The 24,976-nt window shown below is 43.3% G+C and overlaps 1 protein-coding gene and 1 pseudogene across 2 annotated transcripts in view; one reads left to right on the top strand and one right to left on the bottom strand.

Annotated features, from left to right (window-relative positions):
• Positions 1-683: 683 nt before the first annotated feature.
• On the top strand, positions 684-10,816 carry LOC308288141 (receptor-type tyrosine-protein phosphatase S-like; annotated as a pseudogene). Its single transcript, XR_013963363.1, has 4 exons — positions 684-710; positions 1,987-2,140; positions 7,609-7,744; positions 8,909-10,816. The product of XR_013963363.1 is annotated as a receptor-type tyrosine-protein phosphatase S-like (transcript).
• Positions 10,120-24,976, bottom strand: part of LOC308288132 (myosin heavy chain, fast skeletal muscle-like) — a gene marked incomplete at both ends in the record, with an annotated part of 34,322 nt that continues 19,465 nt past the window's right edge. The window contains 2 exons of the mRNA XM_080729478.1: positions 10,120-10,225; positions 11,746-11,870. Of these exons, the coding sequence (XP_080585604.1) occupies positions 10,120-10,225; positions 11,746-11,870 (231 nt within the window). The remainder of the gene's footprint in view (positions 10,226-11,745; positions 11,871-24,976) is intronic.

Raw genomic sequence — 24,976 nt, 5'->3', positions numbered from 1 at the left:
ATTCACTGAACTACACAGAGACACATTCACTGAACTACACAGAGACACATTCACTGAACACTGAACTACACAGAGACACATTCACTGAACACTGAACTACACAGAGACACATTCACTGAACACTGAACTACACAGAGACACATTCACTGAACACTGAACTACACAGAGACACATTCACTGAACTACACAGAGGCACATTCACTGAACACTGAACTACACAGAGACACATTCACTGAACACTGAACTACACAGAGACACATTCACTGAACTACACAGAGACACATTCACTGAACACTGAACTACACAGAGACACATTCCCGCGTGGCTCTGCTGTGTGGTGGAGGGAGGAGGATTACTGTCTGCTCCCGTTTCTCCTCGCTCCCCCGCTGAGGAGGAGGCGTGCGGCTGTGTAGCATGGAGGACACCGTGGTTCTCAAACAAAAAGACAAAGACCATAACTGAATCAAAAGTAATCAACAATATGTACTACCAGTAAGACGCATAAGGGCGAAAAGCGACCCTGCCCTGTCTAGCCAGTGATGTATATTGGACCAGTTACCCATATATGGAGATTGGAGACCCCTGGTACCCATATGGGCTTAATATTGATGACATCAGGGATCTCCATATATGGGCATAAAAGGGATTTGGTTCCCCTGACATCACAGTGATGTCAGAGCGTGATGTCAGAGCGTGAGAGTCATCGCGATGTCAGAGTGCGAAACCCATAGACCATAAAGTGTACACGAACACGGACATGATGTGCCGTTTCTCATAGTAAACTGCGACCTACAGTCGCAATAGGTCTAGCATTGGCCAAATTGTGAATAGATGAAAATAGCGATCTACTGTACAAGCTCACACGTTTCCTCTGCTGTCGGCGTGTGTGTGAATGTAATGCACATTGTAAAGCACTTTGGTTAAAGGCGCTATAGAAATGCACCGTTTACCATTTATTTGACCAAGCACACACACACACACACACACACACACACACACACACACACACACTCACACTCACACCACACACACACACACACACACACACACACACACACACACACACATAGACATCCCTGGTCTGTCAGGTGTGTGTGTGTGCGTGCGTATCGATCAGCGAGAGCAGGATTATCTCATCCAACATGTTGTCTGGGAGGAGACGCTGTCCAGGCTGATACACTATTGATCAGCTTTAACTGGGACTGCACTCTGACGCTCACACACACAAGGAGAGACACGACAGGAGGGGAACGCACACAGAACGAGTGGTGTGTGTGTGTGTGTGTGTGTGTGTGTGTGTGTGTGTGTGTGTGTGTGTGTGTGTGTGTGTGTGTGTGTGTGTGTGTGTGTGTGTGTGTGTGTGTGTGTGTGTGTGGTGTGTGTGTGTGTGTGTGTGTGTGGTGGGCCAGAGAGAGAGAGAGAGAGAGAGAGAGAGAGAGAGAGAAAGCGAGCGTGTGTGTGTTCGTGTGCATACATGTGTGTGTGTACATGCAAGCATTGTGTTATTGTAAGCAGCCACGAAAAGAAACATGCTTGTGTTCTTTGTATTGCTCTTGTTAAACCTTTGAAGTACTGTATGCTATTTAATGACCTCTTCATTAAGGAAAGGATTCCAAAATAAGCCTATCGGCTTCTTCCTTTTCTTGCACAATAAATTTCTTTTGATATGTATTGTTTCTATTTTTCTTTTAGAAAGTGCTAATGAACAAAATTAAACTAAACTTAACAAAACTAAAGGCAAAGTTTAGAACTCCAGACCTGTTTTACTTGCTACATTTTTTAGCGTCTGTGTACAACATGCCATACAGTTTATTAGACAATATCTAATGACAATAATTAGCCTAAATCATATTCTATTATTAGATACAGCATTGCCGATCAGTGGTTCTGAAAAGCTGATACGAAAGATCTCTCTCTCTCTCTCTCTCTCTCTCTCTCTCTCTCTCTCTCTCTCTCTCTCTCTCTCTCGTCCCTGTCTTCCTCCAGGACGGACAGTCTAGGACTGTGAGACAGTTCCAGTTCACCGATTGGCCAGAGCAGGGCGTGCCCAAGTCCGGGAGGGCTTCATCGATTTCATTGGCCAGGTGCATAAAACCAAGGAGCAGTTCGGACAGGACGGACCAATCTCTGTCCACTGCAGGTGAGAAGACCCGACCCCCTTGTGTTGTTTTTGTTGTTGTTGACGTTCTGCCGTAGATCAGTGGTTCTCAAACTGAGAGGTCTCGAGGGGGTTCCAGGGGTTCCAGGGGGTCCCCAGCAAAATATGTTAAGCATAAAAATACAATATACGTTGGTCATTTGAAAATAGCAGATCAACTAGCTCACAACGTGTCGCATCATATCTGCTATTTTCAAAGAAATCGTGAAAAATCAAACAATTTTGATTATTTTTTAAACATTTAACAACCCAAATCTGTAATGGGGTCCCTGGCACAATATAGTTTCAGATGGGGGTCCGTGGCCAAATGCATGTTAATATGAAGGTCCTTGACATGAAATAGTTTGAGAACCAATGCTGTAGATCGTACAGGTGTTGATATGTAAAAGAAAGGCGAGACACTTCAGCCACTCAGAATAGCGGCAATAGCCGATCTACAAGCTCATAATGTGTCAGTGTGCCTATTTGGACATATTTTTGTGGTGAGCCACTAGAGCAAAGTACAGTATCAGACTCAAGCAAGTACTGTCTCTGTGTTAATGTGTTCATACGATTAAACGTGTTCCTGTGATTTTCTCTATCTACATAAATCAGATTATCTGGCAAGGCGTGTTTCGCGTTGTTTCACATAATACACAGTACATCACGACTCTTCCCACCGAGAAAATGTTCCTGCAACCATCAGCGACACTGCAGTATTAGTCACAGGACGGTGTACTAAGTACAGCGATATAAATGCAGGCAATGCAGGGGTAAGAAGGATTTAGCAGCGGGATTTAGGTACAAAAAAGCAGTCTCAACGAGTTAAAATGTCCTCCCTTCAAATGGCGGATACGCCCCTGCACCCCCCCACTCTCAGCAACCGGTCCTAAACAGTATAAAACCCTCCAAAACAACTTTAAAATCACCGCTTTCTAAAGAGTTACGGCGGACATTTCTGTGCTGTGCAGCAACCTCCTTTAACGGTCTGACATCACGGATATGATCCATTCCCTCCTCTCCTCTCCTGCCTTAAGCTCTGCACTTGTACTTCGTGGCGCGCCGTGCCGCGGCCCCGCCGAAAAACAGCAGACGTACAAGCTCACAACGCGACGCGGTAGCGTCGCGTTGTGAGCTTGTACGTCGGCTGTTTCCGGCGTCGGTGACACCAGCCACACAACGAGAGCATAAATCAGGCTTTATTATCGCTGCAGATATCACCGCCGTCACCCACAGCCGCCGCGGGCCCCATCTCCTCTATAATTGATAAGGCCTGGAGTTCCTGCCTGGCATTTAGCAAAAGGCGAAGCGGCGCATGACACCACGCAAGGCCTGCTTCTTTTTTTTTTCTTTTCTTTTGAGGTTTTTATTTTTTTCACAGCCCCCCTGCGATGCATTTTTATCACCTATGTGGTAAAATTCCAAGGTAACCTTTGTCATTAAGTGTTATTTAGCAGCGTTGACCGTTCGGCGCGCGGTATAGCGATCGTGATGATTCACATTCAGTCCAAGCCTCGTCGTTGGAACTTGGGGGGTCGACCAGGCGCTATTGTTTGCTTTTGTAGCACAGAACAATAGACTTTATTCAAGGCCAGTGTTTTGTGGCTTCGGAGCCTACAGTATAGGGCTATACAACTCCCATGGCGACGCGCAATGTTGTTGTTGCTGGAGATCTCTCCCCACGTTGTTTGATATGGGCTCAGCCCCTTGGTTAAAGAGGTTTCCCAAAACAATGTGGAATAAAGTAGATCTCAATGCGTCACATTGGCTATTAATGCAGCACAACACCGTCACACATCGAAGTATAGTATTTAAGACTAGTAAGAAACCTCAGGGCGACATGTGACCTCGCCCTGAGCGCCAATTCTTGGCCATCTGGCCATTGATGTAATATCGGACCAGTTACCCATTTATGGAGACCATAGAACATATATGGCCATATATGGGCATTACCAAATATCAGATATGCGCTTAACTCTTTTACCGCTTCGGATGTTCCCGTTCGCCCCAATTTTGACCCCAGCTCGTTGCCAATACGAACGCTCGTTCTTTTACCTTGTCTGATGACTGTAAGCTGATGAGGGGTCGCGCGGGTGTGTACAGTAAAAACAACTCCCGTAATGCTGCTTTCAAATCTCCACCACACGTAAACATCAATGATGTCCAATTCACTTCCGGCTGTTCTCTGTGGACCTGATCTAGATTATGCATTTCTATGCTCTGAACGACGGCAAGCGGAGCGGCCCAATTCACACCCATTATTTGCATAAGGCTGCCCTCTGCCGCCAGCTTGGCTAAAGTACATAAAAATAAAAAAATCGTTTGGAAATAATGAATAGATTCTATAACATTGAAAGGTAAGCTGCTTTTTGCTGGCACCAGCCCCAATAAATAAACAATAAATCTGGCAGTAGAACTGTTAATATTGATGACATCGGGACAGGCATCTCCATATATGGGCATAAAACGGACAAGGGCGTAATTAATTTGCAAGTGTGACTTGTGATGACACATGCGATCTCCATATATGGGCATAAAAGGGACATCAAGCCAGAGTGTGATGTCAGAGCGGAAAACCCATTCTGTTAACCACAGACAAAGTGGTTCCCGACATCACAGTGACATCAGAGCATGATGTCAGAGCGACAAACCCATAGAACCACAGACAAACCCATAGAAGCACTGTGTCAGGCGTGACGTACAGACAGAGATACGCAGACAAGATGTGCCGGTTTTCAGAGTTCTCAATAGATTAATCGATAAAAATGTCTCCAGTCATCCAGCCTGTTGCTCCTGTATTCTTCCATATTAGCTTGTCTTTCATCTGAATGCAGGTGTCGCGGTCTATTAACGGAATAAAAGCAGTCAAGGTCAATGTCTCCTGCAAAGTGTTGCAGGAGACAACCTAGATGACTACCATGACATCACCTGACAGTCAGTGGCGTGTGTTTAAAACGGTACACTGATGTCACCTGCCATCCTAATGCCCTCTGGGAGCCGTAGTCCGTGTCAGAGGAGACCCCATAACACTTGAGTTATTCGGGCCCTCTATAGGGCCATTATCGACAGAGAGAGAGAAAACTGTCTGCAGGTTGACGGACAGCTTATATGGCCGTTAACAGGACATCCTCTGCAGGGTGACAGTAGTAGGCCATGGCCACAGGGCACTGGTTTATATTCATAGTAAATTAAGATTTACTTTGAATAGGGAACGGCATACTATGAAAGAAGAGTCATTTTCCAAACGGTACATCCATCCAAAGTGGCCTTTTAGCTTGATTCAACCACTTCAGTGCTATATACTATATCACCAGTAAGACTCCCTAATCGGGAGATAAGCGACCGTCAGGTCACAGCGTGATTTTAGGCCAAAATGTGTAGGAGCAGTGTCCAAAAATGTGTTTGAAAAAATTTGCCTAATGGTGGCGCTATATGGGACAGATCCATGTTGATGAGATGAGTGTAGACGTACTGTGTACCGATTTGTGTGATTTTAGGGCAAAATCTGTAGGAGTAGTGTCCAAAAATGTGTTTTACCCGACAGAGACCATGTGTTGAATAGTGATAGATGAACTGTTTTCAAATTTTTTGGTATCAATCGTCCATGTCAAGTAGCTGTTTAACAAAAGAGAGAGAGTAAGAAAGAAAAAGAAAACGTCCAGAGTTGCCATAGAAACCACACACACACGCGCACGCACACGCGCGCGCGCACACGCACACCCTGACACCTCGAATGAATAGCTCACTCACTGCTTTTCACTCCTTACAGTCCGTCATCCCTTCATCTACCTCTCATTCCCCCCTCTGTCTATCTCATTCTTTCTCTTCCTTATCCCCTCATCCACCTCTCCTCTCCTCTCCCCCTCCAACTCTCTCTCTCGCGATCTCCTTATTTAATGGACCTAGTGGTTTTTTGTCATTAATTGCCTGATTACTTCCTGTGAATGGGAGACACACCAAATCCTCTCCCAGCCATTTGGCAGCTCTGCAAAGCTGGCAGGTCTGGAGAGCCTGTTTCTTGGGGGGAGGGGGGGGAGAGAGAGAGAGAGAGAGAGAGAGAGAGAGAGAGAGAGAGAGAGAGAGAGAGAGAGAGAGAGAGGAGAGAGAGAGAGAGAGAGAGAGAGAGAGAGAGAGAGAGAGAGAGAGAGTCTTTCTCAGTGGTTCTCAGCTAAATGTGTGAATATAGAATCAGTTTAAAATAAATATCACACGGCAGCTGGTGTTGCAGTCAAAAAATAAAATAAATAATGTAACCACTCTTACCCTATACTTTGTTGACTGGGATTCCCAAGGACTCTTTATATTTTCGTCAAATGTTAGGCCCCAGAATAGAGATGACAGAGAGGGCTCAAATGTTTCAAGCTCTGTGTCACCAGCTTGGAAGCTCGACTGCTTCTCTGTTTTTGATTCTTTCTTATTATCTTTTCAACTTGTTACGTAATGGAATAAACATAATAAATAGAATCCATTGTTCCTTCTCCCTCGAGACATAGCGCCCTCCACGCACACCCACACATGTAAAGCTCACGCAGAGTCGCAGACGCACGGCTTCTGCTAACCATCGCCTTCAGCCCTCCGTGTGGCGGCGGTGGTGGTGGTGACATTGCGCTCAGGGCTAGCAAATAAATCTGTTGTCATATCAATTATTGTTCCAATGGTGAAGGGGAAGTCATTTCACAGCAAAGCAGCTTAGAGAGAGACAGCCCTCAAGTATGCCAGTATCAGAGCAAAGACTCACTATTTCTAGAGAGGGAGAGAGAGAGAGAGAGGGAGAGAGAGAGATGCAAGGGAGATTTATTTTATTCTCATCTTTTGGGCTAAGGAGAGGAGGTAAAGAACAGCTTGTATCTCTCTGTGTCTCTCTGTGAGTTTGAGAGGATGAATGAGTTATGAGAGGAGAAGTTTTTCTCTGTGCAGGGGACTTAATGAGCTAGAAACGTTTGAATGTGGAATCTACTTATTCCTGTGTCTGTGTGTGTGTGTGTGCGTGTGCGTGCGTGCGTGCGTGCATGAATGCCTGAATATGTGTGTGTGTGTTGTGTGAGCGAGCATGTGATCGTGACTTATGTGCGTACTGTATCTGCTTGCAGGAGTCGTTCGTTTTGAGTTTGAGAACATGGAGAAAATCAAAAGTGGAATCCCAAATGTCCTCTCATCAAGAGATGACCTCTCTCTCTCTCTCTCTCTCACCATCGCACCGTTGAGCTCTTTAAATCTGCTCACGCCAGCTGGTGGAAAGCAGCATTTGTAGCTTTGAAAAAGTAAAACTCAAACTTAGTGGTTATTCTTGTTACTGCCTTGTTTTAATATGTTTGTGTTTCCTGTGTGTGTGTGTGTGTGTGTGTGTGTGTGTGTGTGTGTGTGTGTGTGTGTGTGTGTGTGTGTGTGTGTGTGTGTGTGTGTGTGTGTGTGTGTGTGTGTGTGTGTGTGTGTGTGTGTGTGTGTGTGTGTGTGTGTGTGTTGCGCTCCAGTGCGGGGGTGGGCCGGACAGGGGTCTTCATCACGCTGAGCATCGTGCTGGAGAGGATGCGCTACGAGGGTGTGGTGGACATCTTCCAGACGGTGAAGATGCTGCGGACACAGAGACCAGCCATGGTCCAGACAGAGGTACCCACCTACACCACAGCACCCACCTCATGCCCTTTACATCCCACCTACACAACACCACCTAGGGATGGGGAGATAAGCGATATTATCGTTTATCGTGATGAAAAAACACCATAATCGTATTCACCTTTTAATTGCCAAGGTGCATATCCACTACCATTTAAACCCTCTATTGGTAAAACGTACTTATATTATACATACTTACTTGATACAGTCTTTTTTCAGTCTTTACCAAATCTCTTTGCCAAAGAATAGCCTATCTACGAGCTTGTAGATCAGCAATTTTTTTGGCAAATGTTCCGCCCCAGGATAATGGATGTTGGAGATATTTTGATTATCGCGATAATATCATAAATCGCGATTTCTTTGCTCACAATAATCGTGATATGGAATGTTCATATCGTCCCATCCCTACACCCACCACAGAACAGCACCCACCTTGTGCACGTTCCATCCCACCTACACAACACCCACCACACAGTGCACGCCTCAAAGCAGCCACTAGAGGTCTCTAGTGGTCACACAGCGTTAGATAGAGATACTCACTCAGCTTAGTAAGGGTTGATATATACACTGCTACATGGGATGTGGGCTTTAAATTATTTAAATCTATTGTAGGCTATTATCTAAAATCACTGTGTATGTTTTTTTTTATTACTGACAATCTCTAAACCAGTGTTTCTCAACCTTTTTTCTGCATGGGCACACTTTTCATGTCCCAAGAATCCATGGGCACACGAACATAATACAGGGGTGTAAATATCGTCACTGTCGGGAAGAAACCTTGTATTTCCAAGTTTCAAATGTGTACGTTTCTTCGCAAAGTAAAGCCCTAGTTCATCATACAAGGCTGTCGCACAACAGTAGTGAAAACAGCAGATCTACAAGCACACAACGCCTCGCACCGCGAGGCGTTGTGTGCTTGTAGATCGGCTGTTTTCACTAGTTCAAATCATTTTTAAAATGATAAATACAATACTGGCTTTCAAGCAGTTTCAAGGGGCACACTTAGCCCTTTTCAGGGGCACACCAAAGGTCCGCAGGCACAGTGGTTGAGAAACACTGCTCTAAAACTACTGTATATGAGACTGCAAATACCTTCTTTTTTTTTAATGAAACCGTAGTAGCACTGAGATTGTTTTTGTACGTTTCTTTCCCTTGCAGGATGAATATCAGTTCTGCTACCAGGCAGGTCTGGAGTACCTAGGAAGTTTTGATCACTATGCAACGTAAAAAAGCCATGCTGCCCTCCTCCCCCCCCCCAAATCCTGCCTCCCCCTCAACAGTCTCCTGAGCCATAGAAACCTATGAAAATTTGGAAAACCACGAATACAGTATCAACAACAATTTTAAGACAATGAAAATAAAAATAAAAACTCAGCCCCATTCAGCCAGAAACCCAGGCAGGTCCAACCAAAAACAGGACCGACTTGTAGATTATTATTTTTTTGACGAAACCCCCGTTAAAGAAACCCAGGCCACCGAATGAATTCCAATTGGCCCTCCTTGGTGAACAGGCGAGGAGGAGGAGGGGGTCACGACGCCACCGCCAGGACAAAAAAGAAAGAAAAAAAAAAAAACCCGACCGAAGTGATCTTGCCGAAGTGATCTTGCCCCCGATGAAAAGAAAAGCAACCGAACAACACGGTGGCTGGAGCTGTGTGGGGCGGGGGAATCGATCCACGCTGTCAGAGCGGTGACCTTACCTCAAGTGTTCCTAGATGTTGGAGGACGTCGTAAAAAAAAGAAAAACCATTCTGTGGGACATCTACTTGTCAAAAAAACGATCTCATCATCCATACATAGACAAACAAGTCTACCGCAGGAGGAGGAAGGAAGCGAAGGAGCAAAGATCAGGAGGCGTGGGCGATACGAGCGCAGGCAGAGTGAAACACAACCATCGTCTTTTTTTTTATATGTAACGGAGGAATGTTGAAGTACTTGATCAACATTTTTAGGGTAGTAATATTCAGAAGACATGACCAAAATCCTTGGTTTCCCTGCGTGAACGTGGAACTATTGTCCCCTACTAATTTGGTGTCACCAATGTGAATCACTGGTAGTAAAGCAAAAAAAATCGAACTCAAACAATCTAGACAAGCTGGAAAGCTTCGTCAGTATCCCTCATCCCCTGTGTTTTTTTACACTCGTACAAGTGATAATGTCCTGCCATCCGTCAAACTGCTTAAGCACTCTTCACCATAGTGTTCCACCATTCGTGTTCTCCTGCATTTAGGCTTCAGACGACGCTGTAGCGTTCTATGAGGTTGTGATAAATTCAGAACCGTAATCTAAAAAAAAAGGACAGTACAACGACATCAACTTGACGAATTTTGCCAATCCCGCTGATACTGGATCAGTTTCTCCAGCAGTGTTCAAACGGTGACGGGCAACGCCTGACCTCGTGTTCCACCAGAGAGGTCTTGAGGGGGGAGGTTCTGTTCATAGGCTATCAAAGCTTTAGCTGTGTCGTCCTGCCTTCTGTTCCAACCAGAGAGAAAGGGGGAGCGATAACCACGTCTCATGAGCTTTCACCACAATGCAGACCTCACTTTGGAACAAAGTGCATCGCGGGCGGCGGGCGGTGCGGCCGTCCGTCCGTCCGCAATTTGGTGGATGTGACGATGGCACAGAATCAACGGAACCGCCAAATAAAGGACTGCCTCCACACAGAAGACAGAAAGGCAGACACTGGGCTTTTCTCTGTGTACAGTGACCGACAAAACCACCGTCATCATTTCTAATGTTTTTTTTTTGTCTTACGGTAGAGTGCATTTTTTGGGGGGGAAAGTTTAATTTTTGGGGCTTCTGCTTTAATTTCTGTCAAAACCAAACATGCTGCTTATCTGGTGTATGCTGTAAGTGTGACTCTTATGGTGCGGGAGGCTGTCAAAAGAGGGGAAAAAAAGAAATAAAAAAGGAAAAGAAAAAAAGTCTCTGGGGATGTGCTCGCGTGCAGGCGGCCGCGAGGGAGAGCCCATCCACCCGTCATCGTTCTCCCAGTGTGTCTTCTCTACTCAACGTCTTTTTACCAGACAGGAACTCCTGAATGCCGCAGTTCCCCTGCGCAATCACAAGACTGTACTTGAACGCGGTTGAAAGCTGTCGTGTGCGTGTTGGGGTGGGTTGGGGATGGGTCGTTGGTCTGGGTGTCTTCAGCCAAGAGGGCCTTGTCTTGTTGGCCCGTGACGTAGTAGCGACATTCACCGAAAAACCCAAAGTTAACACGCTCAACGTCGCGATGTAAAGAAAGTCAACAGTGACCTTTGAAACAGTTGCCCCTGGGTCGGATCCTTACATGTAAATGTGTCGAATAGAAATCAAGCTTTGGATTCTCTCCCCTACTTCCTTACAGTACCTACTTAGTTTCTTTCTTTCCGGAGGTCGGCTCCATGGTGTACTGTATGCTTTTAACGATGGATTGTGTGAAGGGGTTTTGGGGGGTCGGTATGCACACAGACAGTGGAGAGAACGGACGGGACTGTGTGTAATCTTTTCTTATTTCCAAAAAAGCCTTATTGTTATTCTAACATTATGGAAACAATGTTGTATTATATGATGACTTATAATTTTACTTTACATAAACTGACTTTTTATTTTTGTTTAGTTGAATCTTTTGTTTGTTTAGTTTTTTTTAACAGAGATATTGTATCAAGTTTTTTTAATTAGCAGCAAGAAAATGAAATGCTTATTTGTTCATATTACGTTGAAAGACATTCTATTTTTTCACTGTAGAAGTGTTAAGTATAACGTGCGTGTGTGTATGTGTGCGTATTATATTCACACATTCACACATGCATAAATATTTAAATGCAGAATATAAATATATATCCAGACTCTTAGTATCAATTCAACCTTTCTCCTATTTTTTTGTTTTGTTTTCATTTCCTTATTTCTTTTGTACAACCATATTGTTCATGTTTGAAATTATGTTGTTTTATATTGTTCTTTCGTTTTTGTAGCCACAACAACCTTGGGAAATATTGATGCGTTTCCCCCACCTGGAAACGGTGATGAGGCGATGCGATTGGCCGAGAGCCTCTCTGGCGTTGCCATTTTTATCTCCTACCACTTGGTAGACCCTGTGCCGAAGAGGAGAGGTGGTGTTTTCATCTAGAAAGTCCTCCTGGAGGGTTCTTGTATCATTAACGTGTAGGAATTAGTAGTAAACGCTTCTGTTTTTGAGTTAGTTTAGGAAACCATTGCTGATGAACCATCACATCTGAGAAGTCATCCCGTTTCTGTTTATATATATTTTTTAAATCAGTTTAACTTGACATACTTTATACCATGTTTTCATGTACAGAGTATTGAGAGGATGGCAACCGCAACCGTTTTTAACTAAAATCCTCTTCAGTCGTATCTATTTTACCCCACCTCTTTTTTTTTTCTTCTCCATGACGTACCTTTGATCATCCAGTTTGTTTGATATCAACTATGATCCAGAATATTATATCTGTAAATAAACAAATATATAGATTATATGTATTTGTATAATTTGACCCTCAAGCTCTCATACATACAAGTTCAAGATGGAATTACCAAGATGGAATGTTCTGCTCAAATGCAACTTCCTGGGTGTAGTGTGCAAGCCTGGTTCCATCCCTGGTTTTTAATTCCCACTTGCTTTGTTATTTTCTTGTCATTAGTTTCCTGCTACTGCCGGCAGTGGGGCTCAGAAGGGACTGTCTACTCCCATAACTATAGCCTGAAACATAGAAATTAATACTGATCAGCCACATGAAGCTCAGGGCCCCTGGTGGCTGTGGTTGGTAAGATAATAGGCGCTAGCAGCCTTCTCTCTGGCAGGTAACCAGACATCATGTGGAAGGAGCTTCCTTTTTTCCGTTCTAAAAATAGGAAAAATGGTTGCTGGTTAATTTTTTCCGCCACCCATTGTTTTGACTGGTAGGGCATTTTTTTCCTGTTGTGGCCTCAATAATACAGGTCTAGTGGGGACGAGATGGACTCAAGTGATTCCAGTCTCCTAAAGTTGGACCCTAAAATGAGTGTCACGAGTATTATGACAACCTGAGGGTGCGTAAAACACACACACACGCACGCACGCACGCACACACACGCCAAATGATGAGGTTCTGCTTATGACCAAGTTACTGAGCAACAGATTTTGTCTTTCATTCCTAATAGTTTCCCATAACCCGCAACTCTCTGAACTGTCAAGATATACAGTCCTAATAGGCCATACAGTAGATAGACTTATTACTGGCGGCAGAGGGACACATACAGTACTGGTGTATACTGTGGACATCCTTCAGACCACATCATTATACCATTTCTCCCAGAACATTTTAAAGCCTTGTATAGAATCTCACAGCCATGTTTTTGTTCGGCCATGTTTTATTAACAGGATGCAGAAACAAACAAACAAAAAAACTGAAAACACGAAAAAACAAGGAGGGAAAAAAAATCAGGATTCATGTTGCAGAGCTGTATAAAGGACAAAGGACAAAGACAACAAAACACTCGCTGTGAATTCACATTTCCTGCGTGTCCTTTTTGAACAGTGGGAACCTTGAAATGTTTCATCATGAGCTACATCTTGAATTAAGGACTTCTTTTTGAGTGGAAACATAATTAAAAGACTGGTTAAACGGGACCCATGCCAAAACTGAAACTCGTGGAAGTCTCTGGACAAAAGCTTGTGCAACGTGTTAAACTCTTTCGACTTCATGTAAAGATGCTAGACTTTTGACAAACAACCCGCCAGATTTGCCCGGGAATATGTTGCGGTGCGTGTGCGGGTGGTGGTTAACAATTTACAAAAGATGAAATTACATCAAAAGAATAGTACACATACGACAGCCAACACATAGAAAAAGAACCCAAACTCAAGCAAAATAGTTTTCCTTTGTATGAGGGCCAAGTGCTATCGCTTTCAAACTGTTACTTCTGACTGAAACAATAATTGGTTTAAAACCACTGTGTATGTAGATATGTTGACTTTGTATTAAAGAAATGTTGTCTGAAAAACATGAACTGTCATTTTTTCGTCAGCATGCACAGAGGTGAGGTTTCACTAACATTTCCCACAGTTTGTATGTCTTGGCTGATAATTATAAGAGCCTGGTCAATACCTGCGTCTGGCCAATACATCAGCCGGTATCAGCAAAAGGCAGCTGATGTGTTTTTTTACGCTTTCAACCTGGTTTCAAAAGTATATAAAAAATTGTATTTTTACATTTTAAAATTGGGCTTTATTATTATTATTATTTTTGTATGCATTAAATGTTTCAAATCTATGCTTTTCAAATTGGTTTAGCAAAAATGTTGCTCTTTTTGATAACATATTGGTCAAAACATCGCTAATAGGTGGTCTTAGACTCTCCAAAATTACAGTCAGACCTAAAACTCTGGCATCGGGCTCTAATAATGATGATGATGCATTGGTAAATGGTGCATTTATATAGCTTCTTTAACCAAGCCGCTTTACAAAGATTGTGCATTACATTCACCCATTCAATTATTTTCATCCATTCACACACCGATGGCGGAGTAAACCATGCAAGGCACCAACCTGCTCATCTGGAGCAGAGCTCTTAGTGTCTAGGACACCTTGACACTAGGAGCTACCGGTATATATTTTCATCCATGCATGCCTTACCCCTTATCCCTAAACGTCTTTGCCTTTTTTACTATTTTGAAAAACATTTTAAAATAGTTTAACTAGCCGATCTACATCGACACGTTGTGAGCTTGTAGATCGGCTATTTTAAGTATTTTTTAATGTTTTTAAAAATAGTAAAAAAAGCAAAGAAGTTTAGGAATAAGGGGGTAAGGCATGGACAAAAATAGGGCCCTAACTCTGGGGGAGCCCGGATCGAACTGTGGCCGCTCTACCTCTTGAGCCACTGCCGCCCCAAACCGCATTCACTGCAATAACATGGAAGAGCATTTGTTACTCTGTAGCCATTATGTCTCCAAGGCATCTTTTTACTAGCCTACAGCCAGCCGCCCTGGTGACTTTCATGCAAACAAGCCGTTCTATTGTCCCATCAACTTGATTAGCTTTCTAAGCTTCTTCACAAATACATCCCTTGATGCTCTCTAAGCCCCGGCTCAGTCTTGATAAATGCCAGCAGCAGACTAGCCGCTCTGGGCGTCAAGCTAAACCTTCACCTTCTGATATTTGCTCTTCCAATCCGTCCTCAAACTGAGGCCGGGCCACATATCCTCGGGATAAAACCTCTGTGTGGTCAAAACATTCAGAGTAAAAGCTATAGCAAACAAAAAAACGACTTCATATATCATTAATCTGATGGTGTATTAGTCACTTTTCACAATCTTCTCTTAAAACCTATCCTTTACGACATGCTAAATACACCCAGATGAACCAGAGGCAGCCAAAGAGCTGTTTGTCAGCAGAAACGGTAGTTTGTTACAGTATTCTGTCACATCGTAAAAGAAATATCATTTATTCAAGGCTGAACCACGCAGAGCGACTCCCAACATCAAGGATGATGCGGCTAATTGTATGCTCGGAGAGCGCCGGCGCAGCCCAGGCTGTTTATGATGATGGCAGGAGGACAGACAAGTAAAGGGGGAAGGAAGGCATAAGGGAGTGAATTAAGGCGGTGATTATGCAGTGATTCCAACAGAAGCTCATTAGGAACACAGCTAAGCAAGCGATCAAGGAATCGATGTGACATTGAACCCCCAAAAAACACTGAAATTGGTAATAAATGGCAAAGCGATAAATTGGATTTTTCACAGCCCCTGTGGCTGGGGCTCTCAGTTGCAAATGACAAATCAATCCAATCACGGCAGTAAAAAGCCAACGGAACCTAAGTAGGGTGGTGGTGGCGTGGTGGTGGTGGTGGGGGGGGGGGGGGGACACCTCTTGTGTCATTCCACGTTCCTGGCGGTTATCTATTGGAGATGTCGTTTGTTTTGGGTGTGGATTTCTGGAGGGCATTTCTGTATGATATTCAGGCTTCTAAAATATTCATGACAAGCCATTAGGTGTTTACGACCACCTTTATAATCACGATTTACTGACATTTGGATCCAAGCCGGAAAACTAAAAGGGTGTCAGGGGGAGGGGGCCATCCTGCCGCGAGCCTACAGATTCAGAGGGGGAGAAATGCAGCTCGGTGTCAAAATACCACCGTCATCAATCACCGGTCATGGCACGAAAAGAATGAAAATCCATTGCCCAGAGACATTGCGATCTCACCTCTAGTGGCAATTTGATTGAGTGTGAGGCGGCCCTTAAAAATGACAGATGGGCCAGAAACCCATACCTGGGATTCTGTAGCCAAGGTGTCAGCTCAATGCTGTTCGACATCAATAGGTTGTTTTGGAGACAAACGGAAAGTCTTCTGTAGCACTGGAGGTACAACAGGTTGGTGGGCTGGCTGATACATAGATAAACTTTACTGTCATATATTGTGGGGTTGCTGGAATAGGATTTTTCTTTCTTTCAGCTGCAGGTCAGAAACTTGCAGGACAAAAAAAGACCTTGCGCTTTGTCCCAGAAAAATCTATCTACAGTACGTAAACCACAGCCATTCACATGGTGCCTAATATATATTTTCCTTTAAACGGTTTGATTGCTCCCAAATGTTCTGTGGATCATTATTGGCCAAGCTTATCAAAACATAGGCCTACAACGCGTCGATGTCTTATTTGGTTTTGAAGATGCTGACCAATGAACTTCAAAGGGGCGTGGCTTAGGATGTACTTGGACCAAAGTCAACAACAAATGGGCAGTAATCAACACCGTCAGAATATCTCTAGATAAGGATGTGAACCATACCCTGAACGTTTCCTTCAAATTCACGATTACAAATGCATGGATGGCATTTAACACAAATCACACTATGAATTAGTGTTTATCCATTCGTTACAAAACGCATGTTTCATAATAGGCCTACTGTTGAAGCATTTCAAGAGGAGGGCACTATTCAGTTCTAAACACATGTATGGGGCTGGTCCTGGCATAGATTTGGCCTTAAATCAATGACAATTTGTCCAAACATACTCAAACATGCTGGATTTTAATTAAGCTGTTGAACAATAGGGGGTGTGGGTGTCAATGCGGCTCCAAAAAGGACAAGGCCTGAAACAAAATGATTTGCAAAAAAGAAGACAAAAAAATACCTTTTTTTTCAATAGTTAAAGCACAAAATAATGTGTAATAATGCGTTCCCAGTCTAAATGGGTTAAAGGACAACTTTGTTTTTTTTTACAACAAGGGTTCATATTTTAGATTGTAATTTGAGAAAAGAAAAGATGAGTGTTCAAATGTTTTCATTTACTTCGTTCTATAGTTTTAGCACGTTTAGCGTGCCAAAACGTGGGGGCATGTGTTCAAGTGGCTATATATGTATTTTTAGACACAATAACCCTGCAATTTCTTTATTGCTATTTACAGTAACCCCAGAAGTCCCATCTGCCCATGAAAGATTACGGTGCATCTTGGGAATGGGCTTATTCTGTCTAAAAATACATATATAGGCACTTGTATGCATGCCCCCAGCCACTGAAATCAAAATAAGTAAAATCTCTAAAACGATAGAAAGCAGTAAATGGCAACATTTTAACTCACATTTTTTATATTCTTTAATTACAATCTAAAATATGAACCCTTGTGGTAAAAAAAACAAAGTTGTCCTTTAAACCTGTACCCCCTATTCGAACATTCATGGGGGTGAATCCTTGTACCCAGGGCCCAGAATTTGGTGCGACACGCCTGGTCTTACATCAATAGTCATTACTCATCTGTGAAGAGAAAAGACAGGACAGTTAGCCTATATAATGTCAAACTGATATTGACTAACCCTACCTGTAAGTCTGTATAGCTGAGTGTTGGAGTTCCAAGAGAGACAAATAACTTAGACTGCAATTGCAAGAAGAATTGTAATTATTACCATAAATACAAATCCTCCTGGAACTCTAAAGCTATGGGCCTACTAACTTTTAAGAGCAAGTAGCCTACCTCCTTTTTCTTCACTCAGACACACAGCATTTGTCCAATAATCGTTTCAGGTATAAAAGCTAGTCTAGCTAGATTAGTTATTCCTCTTTCATCCTTGCAACAGACTGTGTGGGCTGTTCTCTCTTGGAGGGGGAAAAAACCTTTGAGACAGGTCAGCTCTGTCGCGTGACCCTACTGCCACCTGCTGGGCAAAAGCTGGTATTCTGATAACCATGCTGCAAGTATAGACGACATGTCATTGAATTAAACCTGCGATTAACATAGATGATGTATTGAGTGTGTTGTTCTGCCCTGGAGGCTCTTGCTTCTAAATGATAATTACAATAGGCTATGCTTGGCAATAAGCATACAGTAGCACATTGTTTTGGGATAATGACACATGCAATGCATACTCTAGCGGATCATTGTGTGATTATTATGGAGCTCCTAAAACAAATGATTGTTTTCCTTCATTCGCTCATGTCAAAGTGAATCACTGCACTATTAAGGCACAAATCAGTGTCCACGTTTGCGCTGCTTCTAATAGCATATTTCACTCAATAGCTTGCCAGAATATGGGCAAACATGTTCAATTATGGTTTCTTTTTGATTAAGACATATTTTCCCAACGTTTTGGATGCGATGAAAAAGTCAGTTGAAAGGAAGGACTTTTGGAAACAGTGATTAGGCTATTTTTCTATTAGTATTCGAGTTTGGAAGCACTCGTTTTCAATAACGCAACGTCCTCTTGCCTCCTGGGCCAACAATGTGCCAATTTCGAAACAGGTGGTAGACCTACACGTACGACGTTGCCTACGCAGGACCGTTCAGTGATTTACAACGAGGTTCCAATTCCCAAACAAACTAAACACTTTGAAAAATAATCACCTGCACAGAATGTATTGACAGAAAGATAGGCCTATGGTGGCTTTCAAAGACTTGACAGATATGAGGATAACAGCTTCCATAAAGCTGCGATATTGGTGAGTTTGATGTTTAACGTTTATTTTGATGAATGGGCTGTCGAGGGTGTGCAACTTAGATCAGATGCCAGATAGCATTTGTCGCATCATACATGTATTATCAGGAGGTCAGTCATCAACTGCTCAAAAAAAAACCAAATGGAGAACACATCAGGCAAGAGGCATAATAAAGTAGGCCTAAATGCTGTCTTTAATTCCAAAAAGCAGAACAAGGTCAATACAGGCAGGAGGCCAGTCAGTCATCAAACAACAAACAAACAAATCTAAGCAGTTGATGACTGACCGCCTGGTATTTATTGACCTTGTTCTGCTTTTTGGAATGAAGCATTAACTTTATTATGCCTCTTGCCTGATGTGTTCTCCATTTGGTTTACTTGAATTTGAACATTCTGACAAGAAGTACCCTAGTCTAGAGCCTCTACTATAGGCTACTTCTTGTCAAAATGTTCAAAATAAACCAAATGGAAAACTTCACAGACCAGGAACAAACAGTGGTTGGTGGTTCAGGCTGGAACAAAAATACACACAGAAACACTCCAAACTAATTAGAGCAACAGATAACAGGTGAGTAGCAACAGGTGAGTAATAGATAATTAGCAATGGATTGGCTAATGACTGATTAAATGGAATGCAAGAGGGAGTGACTACATTACATTGCGTTCCTGCCATCATTACCGTACGTCCTCCATTGGGTAAACAAAGCAAAACACATGAATTTGATTGGCTATCGCCGGATAATGTCGTCCAATAGATGAAAGGGACTCTGTGCCAACCGTTAGCTGCTATCCTTACCCTATACTTGGGTAATAAGGCAACTTGCTCTATCCTTAAAGCTTAAATGGTATTTTGGGGACGCTATACCCACTTGCCATGCAGACTCTTTTCCGCATGGAGGTGTGGGCGTGTTGTTGCTATTTCACTAAAATTGGTATTCTGGCAACACAAATTTAGGAAAGCGTATAGGCCTATAGGATCCTAAAACCACCCGCTTTGCCACCCACTATCCTATGCCACTTCGTTAGTGTGCGCGCCACGCTGCCATTGGACATACATAGAGTCCTGGACACGGGAGTCTCCGACACATTGTGCGCCTGGCGCTTAATGTGTGTGCCCAGGCACACAAGTGTGATTTTTCCCATAATCCTCAGAAGTTTATATAAGATGATAGTCTATTCAAAGAAATGATTTGCGATTTGTGTCATGCCATTCGCTCTGTCAGTTTGATTACTTCATTGCGCAGGATATAAAGACCTGATTACAATTATATAACATTCTCTATAATCAGTAAAGTGTAGTTGATAATTATCTAGCTATCTATCAAATATGGTTTTATATAAAGCCTCAAAGCTCAGAGCTTTGAGAATCGGCAAACGTCCTTTTTGGAGCACCTCACTGGCGAGCTTGTAGATCGGCTATTTTCAAATAGCCAAAGTTTAAATATTGACAGATTCTTCATCTTAGCGCCGTTCGAGTTGCGTCCTGATAGGGACAGAATTGTAAATATTTTTTTTGGCGAGAGCCTTTGGTTACTGGCCAATCACAGCGCGTCCTTACACAAGCTCCTCCCCCTCCTCTCCCCAGATCCGGTAGGAATGGCACACTCACGAGACATACTGTACATAACCTTATAATAATACATCCAATTTATAAAGTGCTTTTCTTGGTACTTAAAGTTGCCTAAAGTTGCTTTAAATCGAAACAAATAAAACCAGTAAGACTCCCTAATCGGGAGATAAGCGACCGTAGGTCGCTTATCTTCACAAATAGGGCAAAAATGTGTTTTTCCAAAATCTTCCTGATCCATGTTGATGACATGAGTGTAGACATGCTGTGTAGTGATTTTCGTGATTTTAGGGCAAAATCTGTAGGAGCAGTGTCCAAAAATGTGTTTTTAAAAATCGGCCTGAAGGTGGCGCTATATGGGACAGATTCATGGTGATGGGATGAGTGTAGACATACTGTGTAGCGATTTGCGTGATTTTAGGGCAAAAACTGTAGGAGCAGTGTCCAAAAATGTGTTGTAAAAATCGGCCTCATGGTGGCGCTAGAAGAGGGCCATGTGAGAAATGAGGGGTGGGGTGTCCGCGTTGCCTTGGCGGACGAATAGGTACCGGCCCCGGCTCTCCCGGACCCTCCTAGCCCGAGTTACGGCATTTTATGTGAGCTGCAGTGGAGGGGGTCCTCCACTGGGGGCGCCACCACTTTTGCATCCGTTCTGGAGCACCAGGAGTCGGTGGTCCCCGGGAATTCCCCGTGAGCAGCCCCGTTGGGGTGGTCATTTGGTCATTTTTGCACGTTTGGTCATTTTTTACATCTGGGGGTCCCCCAGGGACCTGGGGGTCCCTGGAGCTCCGGGGGTCCTTGGAGGTTGTAGTTTGGCAGCCAAGGAGCGTGTGTGCAAAATTTGGCATGGATCGGGGCAACGGTTGCGGAGATATGAGCAGGGCAATAGTGTGACGTGTGAGGTGTGACAGACAGACGGACTGACTGACGGACTGACTCACAGTTTGTGCAGGTTTTGATAGTAAGTGCGACCTACGGTCGCAATAAACATCTGTATTAAAGAATTCGTTAAAAAGCCAAAAACTAAGCAAATAAAAGACTACTAAAAGACAGAAAGAGAGATTTGAAATTAGGCGGGTTAAGCCGAGTCTGAAAAGATGGGTTTTGAGGGAGGCTTTGAACAGGGCAAGGGTGGCAGCTTTGATGTGAGGTGGAAGTGAGTTCCACAGTCGGGCCTAAATACCGGTACATACATCACAAAGTCACATTTAGAAGCAGCTAGCACTAGAAATCAAACCTTAACTAATTGAAAGCTACATCGTTCTGAAAGTAGTGAGGCTACTTTGAATCTACTTAGTCTGGAAATGTAGTAAAGCTAGTAGCAGCCCAACACTGTCAAGGGGATAACATATGGGTCTTTGGAGGCCGTTTTAGCTGTATGTGTGAAAATGAGTACGAATATGACATCAAAAGTACACCAAATCCCTCTCTGTCTCTGCAGAATCACGTGTTCTTTTTTAGCAGAGCGCTGACTGGAAGTGCATGGACGTCTCATGGGTGAGTAGCAGCATTATGCATGTGCATCCTTCCACGAGTCCTGTCTATGACTATGACCCCCTGCTGTTATCTCCTTTAATGTCCCTCCTCTTGCCTCTAGTCCTTCCTTCTCACGCTCTTCCTCCAGTGTTGCCAGATCTTGCGTGTGAGCCCAAAAGAAGCGACTATAGGCCACATGAACACTGTAGTGTAAACTTATCAGCTACAGTATTTGAAAATCTACCGATCTACAGTACCAGCGCACAACACGTTGTGAGCTTGTAGATCTGACATTCTACAAACACATTTTGAATATTCTTTAAACACAAGTCTTTATGAACAACACACATCTTGTATGCATGGGGTCCCTGCTACAACATAGGTTCAGAAGGGGTTCCATGGCCAAATAATTACCTAATTTTGGGGTTCTTGACATGAAAAGATTTGGAGGGAGGTGGCCGCCGGTACGAGTTCCAGTCTGGCTTCAGAGAGTCCCATTCCACAGATACATGCCTCATCTATTTGAATGATTACATCAAACGTGAAATTCACGATGGCAAATATTGTGGCATGGTCATGCTGGACCTCCAGAAGGCATTTGACACCGTCGATCATTCTATTCTGATCGAAAAACTCAAAGCTATTGGTCTTGATAGCACAGCAGTGAGATGGATGCACTCTTACTTGGTGGGGAGGGAACAGATGGTGGAAGTCAACGGAACCCTGTCCCCCCCCCTCCCAGTAAACTGTGGAGTACCTCAAGGGAGTATACTAGGACCACTGTTGTTCTTAATATACGTAAACGACATGTCATCTGCTTGTGACTGCAATCTGTTTCTGTTCGCGGATGACTCGGCTCTCCTAGTCTCAGGCAGAGACATTTTGCAGGTTGAAAAGGCCCTTAACTGTGAACTTAACAAGATCTGCACCTGGCTCAATGACAACAGACTCTCAATTCACCTAGGCAAAACTGAATGTATCCTCTTTGGATCTAGTCAGAAACTTAGCCTAGTTGAGAACTTCACAATTAAAGTAGGTGACACTGTGATAGAAAGAAAAAACCACATCTGCTACCTGGGTTGCATCCTGGAGGCTAACCTATCCAGTGAAAAAATGACCACCAAGGTAATCAATAAAGTCAATCAACGAATTCGCTTCTTGCAAAGAGTTGCCCCACTGATCAATATTAAATCCCGAAAGACACTAGGAGGTGCTCTTATTGGGCCCCTCATTGATTACGGAGTCCTTGTCTGGTATCGCGACGCCCCAGCTGCCTTAAAGCTAAAGCTCCAAACAGCCCAAAACAAACTAATTAGGGTTGTGCTTGGTCTCCCTCCTCTGACCCACCTTACCGAGCATCACCACGAAAGCGTGGGGTGGCTCAAAGTAGCTGACAGAGTACAGCATCTTGCAATGGGCCTGGTGTACAAGATACACTACACCTCCAAGATTCCCATGTACCTGACAAACTACTTCTTAAAGGTCAAGGATGTTCACGATCATAACACCAGAGGCAGCTCCACTAATCATCATCAGCGTAGATTTAACACTAAACAAGGCGCTAACTCGTTCTCCTGCTATACCATCAACATGTGGAACGCCCTTCCACAAGCCCTAAAGGAGAGCAAATCCCTAGCCTCCTTCAAAATTGGTATGAAAAGTCACCTTCAGACAGCAGCTACCCGTGACTTGTAAATAGACTAAGCCCCCATGCTCCCCCCCCCTTTTTCTTTGTATTCTGCCTTTTGTATTTGATGTTATGCTTTTGAAACTGATATTATCCTAGATAAAGTACTATGTTCTATCCGTCTGTCTTTCAATGTTATATGAGATACTTAAAGTGTGGTTCCTGTGGAAATAAGCCTCGGCTTTCTAGGATCTCCTTTTAGTTGACCTTGTACCAGTGATTTGTACTGTCATGAAACTGTACTTTTTTCTATTGCAAACTTCTAATAAATTCTTCAATCAATCAATCAATGTGCGTCGGCTGCCGGTCGAACTGCCGGTCGTGTTCTGTGCCTGCCATTAAAAGACTATACTGTATAATCGTGACAGGTGCCGGTGCCGGGAAGTGTATTCGCTCTTTCTGGAGATTTGAGAACCACTTGTTTAAACAACATTAGGAAGCAAGCCCAAATAAGCAACTACACTTAAGAAACAAGACCCCCCCCCCCCCCCCCCCGACAAAAAAAAGAAAACAACCCCCAACTACTGTACCAATCTTTATAAGCTACTTTACAGAAAAACAAGCCCAAAGTTGCTTAGAATAAGCAAACATGGCAATACTGTTTTCTTCCCTCTCTCTGTCCATCCATCTAATCCATACTATCTCTAACATTACCCTCGCCTCCTGCACACTGTTCCGACCTCCATTTCCTTCTCTCATCATCAGTCGTTAGTGGTGTAAAAAAAAGAAGAAAACGTCTGCCTCAACCACATTAACCTTGGTGTCCCTATTGCGGGCACATTTTCAAAATCCTTCAAAAAGTTTAATTATTTTTATTATTTTTTCATGGTGAAAATAGCAGATGTACCAGCTCACAATGCATCACATCACCTAGTGAGCTGTTCTGCGAATTGCACTGTTTGTCGTATAATGAATCATCATACATTAGGGCTTAAGTAGTTATCAAGACATTTCATATTGATTTTAGTGCTATGGATTAAGGAATATGTGTCATAAAGCACTTAAGGCATGTGTAAAATGTAGCTTCTACTGTACACACTGTAATACTATGTGTGTTCACTTACGTATCCCCAGTGCTACACTACTTGTTTCAGTGTCTCTATTTTGGGGCATGTCAGGCAAAAATGTTCAAAAGTGAACATGTTGTCTGCTTATAGATCAGATCTGTTTTTTTGAACATTTGAACTATAAAGAAGTTGAATAGTGTCGCTATGAGTGACATTCTTTCTGCAAACGTAAAAGTCCTTCAAATGGACGTTTCAAAGTGCAAACTGTGAAACTGCAACGTAAAAACAATTTAATACATCTCACAATGACTGTATAACTTAATGACTGAATACAAGGCTCAGTTGTTCAGATGGGACATGATATTTTGCTGTGTGCACTGTGCATATATGCCTGCCCACCACAGCAGAACTTGTTTAAAGATAATCTCCTGCAGCAACCACCATGCAATATTTCATCTCCAATGCCGGGCGGCTTCCTGCCATACTCGGATGGCTTGTTTAAAACAGCGAGCAACGGAAAGTATTTTGGCTGCAGCGGCTGAAAGCAAAGTGATGTGTTCTTCTATGTAATCCTGTTAT

Source organism: Nannobrachium achirus (assembly GCF_963921795.1).
Source record: "Nannobrachium achirus genome assembly, chromosome: 1".
Lineage (NCBI taxonomy): Eukaryota > Metazoa > Chordata > Actinopteri > Myctophiformes > Myctophidae > Nannobrachium > Nannobrachium achirus.
This window is presented reverse-complemented; position numbering and strand designations above follow the sequence as displayed.